This window comes from Psammomys obesus, unplaced genomic scaffold, assembly GCF_907164565.1.
Source record: "Psammomys obesus unplaced genomic scaffold, mPsaObe1.curated_primary_1811, whole genome shotgun sequence".
Classification (NCBI taxonomy): Eukaryota; Metazoa; Chordata; class Mammalia; order Rodentia; family Muridae; genus Psammomys; species Psammomys obesus.
Window position 1 is genome coordinate 40,828,956 of NW_026596079.1, and position 7,555 is coordinate 40,836,510.

At 43.5% G+C, this 7,555-nt stretch overlaps 1 protein-coding gene across 1 annotated transcript in view; it reads left to right on the forward strand.

Annotated features, from left to right (window-relative positions):
- Positions 1 to 7,555, forward strand: part of Snx31 (sorting nexin 31) — a 57,903-nt gene that overhangs the window by 34,152 nt on the left and 16,196 nt on the right. The window contains exons 10-11 of the mRNA XM_055626723.1: positions 1,835 to 2,038; positions 6,273 to 6,386. Coding sequence (XP_055482698.1) covers positions 1,835 to 2,038; positions 6,273 to 6,386 — 318 coding nt within the window. The remainder of the gene's footprint in view (positions 1 to 1,834; positions 2,039 to 6,272; positions 6,387 to 7,555) is intronic.

Here is a 7,555-nt window from a genome sequence, read left to right on the forward strand (position 1 = left end):
AAATCAAGTGGCTAAAAGCATTTGCTGCTATGAATCACTTTGGCTGCAACCACTACAAGGCGTAGGACTGTTTCTAATTTAAACTTCCTCTTCCTGTGTGAACTTCTGGTTTTGGAACCATTCTAGCTAGCATTCTTGGAAGCATTCTAGCTAGCATCACCTTACCTTATGCACCCATGCAAGGAGACTGAACTAAAACCGAATTAAATGACTAAAAGCAAATTGATCTAAACCAGAGATAAGTTCACTATGGCTCATGGGCCACTGTTGATAAAAATATAGTTTTATTGGCACACAGAGGCACTTACTTATGTGTGTCTAAAGTCATTGTTTGTGCTACAGTGAAAGAGGTTTAAAATTGCTGTAGAGACAGTAGGCTCCCTAAAGCCATGCTGCAGACCACATCCAGGATCTCACACATGGTAGGCAAGAGCTTACACCGAGCCACAACTCCCAGCCTCTATTATATGTTTCTTTAAAGAAGAGTTTGTGAATTGTAAAATGAAAAATAACTAAAGATGCTATCCATGGCTATATATGTTGAGTTGACTTTTTTAGGTAGTTTGTCTTACTTAAAAATTTTGTTTTTTTTATATGTGTGTGTGTGTGTGTGTGTGTGTGTGTGTGTGTGTGTGTGTAGTGCTCATAGAGGCCAGAAAAGGGCATCAGATTCTTCAGAACTGAAGTTTCAGACAGCTGTGAGCTGCCTCATGTGGGTTCTGGGAACTGAACTCCTGTCCTCCCTGAAAAAGCAGCAGTGTTTTTAATCACCCAGCCATCTCTCCAGCCCCATGTACAATGTTCTTAAAAGAATGGAGTTTTCAAGTGGATAATCCCTGCAGATTTCTATCCTCTGGTTTCGTGTGTATCTCTTCATGAATGGCAAATTACAATAAGCATTCTGAGTAAATTGCTTATTTATTAACTGTTTTTGCAACATGTTGCTTTACTTTTAATTTCATCTTTTCACTTCCTTTAATCCACAACAGCTAAGAGGTTATTGAGTTTTAAAAAGAATTTCTTTGGGCTGGAGAGATGGCTCAGTGGTTAAGAGCACTGTCTGCTCTTCCAAAGGTCATGAGTTCAATTCCCAGCAACCACATGGTGGCTCACAACCATCCATAATGTGAACTGATTCCCTCTTCTGGTAGGTGTGAATGCAGATAGAACATTCATATACCTAAAATAAATAAATCTTTAAAAAAAATAATTTCCTTCCTCCTTCCTTTTTTTTTTTTTTTTTTTTTCCTTCAGTGAGCTCAGGTCTCACACATACAGGCAAGTGGTTTGCCTCTTATTTCATAATAAAAAAGAGTTAAGAGTTACGGTGAAAGATGGCTCAGCGGTCCTGTCTTGCATAGGACTGAGGTTTGGTCCTTAGCAGTTGCATGCTGGTTCACAATCGTCCACAGCTCTCCCAGGAGATCTGATGTCCTCTTCTGACCTCCATAGGTACACACATGGTGCCCAAACATGCAAGCAGGCAAAACACTTCTAAATGAGATAGAATCACATCTACTCTTTTGTTTTCTCAACTCTATCCTTTGTTCATTTCTTGAGTGTTTTGGATCCAAGGGATCCAAGGGAGCAGGGGCAGAGTTGTTGGGGGTGGGGGGAGTAGGACTTGCTCCTGCCATGGAGAAGCACAGTGATCTTGCGAGGGATTACTGTCCATACTAGGGGCCTGATTTGTATGTTCTAGAACTGGGGGTGGGTGTTGGCTCTGAGCCCATCCTGTGGGTTTTGCCAGCATAGTACAGCAGCCCCCGGTGAGCTCTATATCTGTGAAGAGTGCTCTCTTGCTTCCTTCTACTCCCACCTCACATTGGAACAGTTTTTGGAGCTGTCCCAGGAGGTCCGGCACTATGGGTACATTCAACTGGATCCCTGTACCTGCAACCATCCAGAACCTGGCTGTGCAGCTGTGCTTTCCATTGGCAATAACGAAATCAGCTGCTGTATAACCCTGCCTGATGGCCGGACCCAGGACATAGCTTTCCAGATGAGCAGAGTAAAGTGCTGGCAGGTCACTTTCCTTGTGAGTATCTGGCACCTTGTTTGTCTATAAAGTCTCCTCCTGTGGTGGGTGGTGGTGCAAGCCTTTAGTCCCAGCACTCAGGAGGCAGAGGTAGGCAGAGGTCTGAGTTTGAGGGCAGCCTGATCTACAAAGTGAGTTCAAGAACAGCAAGGGCCACACAGAGGAAACCCTGTTTTTTAAAAAAAAAAACAAAAAATAAACCAAAGTCTCCTCCTGTGATATGAAAACCTCGTTACTCTTGAATGTTACCGTTGGGGCTGGGGAGACAGGCTTGTGGCTGAATCAGTACCTTGGGTGGACAGACATCTTAGGTGGTAGGACCTGCCTATGGTCAGGGCAGACTCCCTGCCCAGAGCATGAGAGACACCTGTCAATCTTCTCACCTTTTCACAGGCCTTCTTGTGGCTTGAAAGGTGATCAGAGTCATAGCCTAGAGGTGACAATAGTGATCACTTATTGAGCACCTGCTATGTGCTTAGTGTCACTAAGAAATGGGACACTGCCCAGTAGAGCCCTTCTGAAGGAGTCTTGGCTGTGTTTGTCCTTCAAGCTACAAATCTTCAGCACCAGATTTCCTGATGTACCAGCTACTGCACTGAGTACTGCCACATCTCTTAGTTGAATTCTGTCAAGTGCTCAGTGACCAACTGTGTTTGTCCTGTGTGTACAAAATGCTGGTAGAAGGCAAAAGCTGCCAAATCATGAAAGCTACAGCAACATGCCCTGGGCCTAATGCTCACGCCTTTTCAGGCATTAAATAATGCCGAACATTCTTTCCTTTAAAAATTGTTAAGTAGGGGCTGGAGAGATGGCTCAGAGGTTAAGAGCACTGGCTGTTCTTCCAAAGGTCTGGAGTTCAATTCCCAGCAACCACATGGTGGCTCACAAACATCTCTAATGAGATCTGGTGCCCTCTTCTGGCATGCAGGCACACATGCAGGCAGGATACTGTATAACTAAAATGAATAAATCTTAAAAAAATTGTTAAGTGTGTGTGTGTGTGTGTGTGTGTGAGAGAGAGAGAGAGAGAGAGAGAGAGAGAGAGAGGGAGAGACAAAGAGAAAGAGAGGAGAGAGGTTGTATAGGGGCCGTCACAGGTCACATGTGGAAGTCAGGAGACAACTTCATGAAGTCTGTTCTCTCTTACTTTTACATGGGTTCCAGGCATTGAACTCAGGTCACCAGGCTTGCACTGTAAGCACCTGTGCCCACTGAGCCATATCTGGTCCATTTTTAAAATTATTTTTATTTTTATTAATTACAATTTATTCACTTTGTATTCCCCTGTACCACCCTCCCTCCTCCCCTCCCAATTCTACCCTCCCTCACTCTTTCCCAACCATACCCCTCCCCTGGTCCACTGATAAGGGAGGTCCTCCTCTCCTTCCCTCTGATCCTAGTCTATCAGGGCTCATCAGGAGTGGCTGCACTGTCTTCCTCTGTGGCCTGGTAAGGCTGCTCCTCCCCTCAGGGGGAGGTGTTCCAAGAGCAGGCCAATCAGTTCCTGTCAGAGACAGTCCCTGTTCCCATTACCATGGAACCCACTTGGACACTGAACTGCCATGGGCCACCTCTGTGCAGGGGTTCCAGGCCATCTCCATGAATGGTCCTTGGTTGGAGTATCAGTATCAGAAAAGACCCCTGTGCTCAGACTTTTTGGATCTGTTGCACTCCTTGTGGAGCTTCTGTCTTCTCCAGGTCTTAAAGCCTTCTGTGTTTCCTCTCTTATGCAATGGCTTTCTGAAGCCTGCCTGATATGTCCCAAGGTTCCATTCTAGCATCTTTATACAGTCTCTGAAGTCAGATAGCTATCCCTGTCTCTCCATGGCTCAGTGTCTCTCCCACCGCTGGCTTCCTTCCTCTGTTTCAGGGATACTGCGGACTTGTGTTTCCCACCGTAGACTTGGCCTCTCATCCTTACACTCATCTGCACTTCCTCCTGTGCTTGCTATCTTGGCAGATGGGTCCTCCACCCCCTAACTTCCACACCACACACAGAGAAATTACCTCTGACTTTCTTTCTACTCTTCCTACATGTTTCGTTGCTGACAGAGAACTATCCCACCTGCCATCTTGATACCCTTATAACTCTCTCTTTCCCTCATGGCTCCTTCTCCATATCCATGCACAATGAATGGGACCAACTCCTAATCTTCCTTCCCTTCCTTAGTCTTTCAGCCCTCTAGGATCAAAGAAAATATGTTATGTGATTTTATTACTTTCAAACTTGTGAAAATTTATTTTGTGGCTCAAATTTGATAGACTTTGGGCAGTGTTCTGAGTTCTCCAGCTACCACACCATCAACTTCATTTATCATTTCAAAAAGAAGCCACATACCTTTTAGTTGTGTTCATCCCATTCATAGTTTCCACCAGCCTTAAGCAACTGATTGCAGACTTTCTTTCGCTATGGACTACCTTTGCCTGTTCTGGAAATTTCCTATTAAAAGCAATATATGGCAATAAAATATGGCCCTTTGACTAGCTTTTTACTTAGTGCCTAAGGTCTAAGGTTGACCTTTATTCTTGCTTTTTATGGATGAATGTTTCCCTGTATGTCTATACCTCATTTGACCCATTTATCTGTTGATGGATGTTTGGGTTGGTTCTATCTGTTGCTGGAAATGAATTATGCCACTGTGGACATTAGTATACTGAATCTAGGTAGGATTTTTTTTTTAAGTTTTTTAGTTCTCTTGGGTGTGTCTCTAAGAGCAGAATTACTGGGTCAAATAGTGGAGTATGTGCCAGCCTGCTTACCGAAGCAGCTGTACCAGTTTATGTCTCTGTCAACTGTGTCTGAAGGCCCTGCTTTCTCCTCAGCCTTGCCAGTACTTATTTATAATCTGAGTTTAAGAATTATAGCTAACCTAAAAGATGTGCAGTGATGTCTCATGGTTTTCTTTGTTTCTCCTCCTCTTCCTCTCCCTTCCCCTTCTCTACCTTCTCCTTCTCTTCCTTCTCTGTATGCTTCATCTTGGAGATTTAGGACTAGGTTCAGGGATTCACACCACGTGTGCATGGATCACTGTTCAACCAAACACTTTCCAGGAGCCTCATGGTGTTCTGCCCACAAACTCTAATCTCAACTTCATACTTAATACTTCTTTCATCAGCAGGGTCTCTATCTTCTTTTGGGTCCTCTCACCCTGGGCTTCTGTAGGGTCAGGGTAATTGTGGGGCTCACTTCATTCCTTTCTCTGCAGTATTATCTCTTGTATCCCTGAAAACAGCTATTGTCCAGTTTGTTCTTCACACGGAAGCTGTGAGATTAATATTCCTAGGATATAAATCAAACTGCGTTATCATCTAGCTTTCCCAAATATCTTAGGGATGTCTCCTGTCCTCAGGATGAAGTCTGGAATCCTCAGCTTTGTTTATAAAGCCACAAGTCAAGCTCTTTATAGCAAGCTCTAGAAGCCTACACATCTAATTCTAGTAAACCAATGGACTTGGGAAGGATGAGTACTGGTTACTCACATGTCCAAAGGAAAAGGGAAGCAGAGGCTTAATGTCAGGAGCCAAAGAGCTTGGGTTTCCAGGCAAAGACTCTGTGAGGACCTTCTACTAGGGCATCTCAATTCTGGAGTCAAATGAAGATATACAGTGTGTGTCTAGTTGACCTAAGCTTAACCATATGTGTCCCTCTGATATCCTTTTCTGAGGGTTCTACATAGCTAGACGATGGTGGAAGAGGGTGGCTTTTCTAAGAGACCCTGAGTCTCCATTTCTAGGAAAAACAGGGATAGATGCTGTATACAAAACCCACAGCCTTCAGAATCCTCCTCTCTCCTGACTCCCTAGGCCTCCTCCTCACCCACCCTCTTGCTTGGAGCCCAAGCCACAGACATACTGATTCCTCACAGTGTCTCTAACCTCCCAGCCTCTCTCATGCCTCGGCGATCTGACTCATTCTTCTACCAGGAATTACCATTTACCTTCCCCTCTTTAAAAACAAAAACAAACCCCCAAACAAAACAGCTTCTACTTCTGCTCACAGACCCCTCCTTCCAGGAAGCCTTCCTTTATTCTCCTAGCCCTGGCTGTTTCCCAGTCTAGTCTGTTTCTTCTCATAGACCTGTACTTGCCCGCTTAATAACACTCCCTATATCACACTGTACTGAGTTACTTTCATGGCTCCTTGGGAGACTGACAGCCTTTGGGGAATTGTTGCTTTGTTGATATAACACCCAGTGTATTCCAAGACACTTTGATGATATCTTTTCTACCGTAGGGAACTCTGCTGGATACAGATGGGCCCCATCGAACTCTCAACCAGAACTTAGAGCTGAGATTTCAGTACAGTGAAGACAGTCGCCAGCAGTGGTTTGTTATTTACACCAAACAGGTGGGTTCTCAGGATAGAGCACCGCTTACTGGCTGATGTGAACAAAACACAGTACTTAAACCCAGCTGGTGGGGTTACTGGCATTGGATTGAAATACTTTTTGTTGTTGTTTTTATTTTTGCTTTATTTTCCTGGTCATCATGGTCATGAATTCAAAGAATTTAGTTAATGTGATAGTCAGCTCTGAGTTGAGATAAAATCAACTCAAAGGAGAAAGCCTATTTTAGCTGTCAATTCCAGAGGTTTCAGGCTGTGTTCACTTGGCCAAGCACCTGTGGCAAGGCAAAACATCATGGCAGAAACATGTGGTGAGTCAAATTGTCTCAGATTACATGATACGAAGCAAAAAGAGAGAAGGGGCGTATCCTAATGTTTTCTTAAAGATCACGCCTCCAATAATCAACTCCAATGATTACATTAGGCCCTCCCAGCTCCCACCATCTTCTCTCTGAAGCTAGCCTAAGGCCAAACAAAAAGAAATAAAAGGAAAACAGGATGAATTTTTTTTTCTGATCCTGTGATTAAACCATAGAAAATTCTGTTAGCTTAATCAGAATACTAAAAGTAGGTAATTGACACCACCAACATTCCCTTGGCTTTGCCTCAAGAAAATACAAATTTGCCTCTCTTACCTGGTAAGTCAACACCTCTCATTTGTCTCACTGGCCAGAACTGGGCTCAGACTACTCCTAGCTCAAAGGAGTCTAGGAATCAAGCAGGTAGCAAGGGAATAACAGAATTCATGATGGAGTTAGAGCAGACATAAATAATTCCTTGGGGCCAGACACTTAGACCCCAAATGAAACCAGAATCTTTTAGCAAAGAAAAGCAAGCAGAGGATATATGACAGATTATAAGTGTCTAACTAAACTGAAGAGAAACTCCCCAAAATAAAATATTTTATTTTATAAAAGTAAAAGTAAAATCACTGACAAAACCTCTATATTTCAAGTTGGAATCAAAACCAGATGAAAAAAATTTTAATTAAAAAATAATAAAGGGGCACTAGGGAAGCAGAGATGGATAGATCTCTGGGTTTCAGGCCAATGTGGTCTACAGAGCAAGTTCCAGGATAGCCAAGGCTACACAGAGAAACCTTGGCTCAAAGGAAAGGAAAAGAAAGGAAAGGAAAGGAAAGAAAAAGGAAAGAAAAGGAAAGGAAAGGAAAG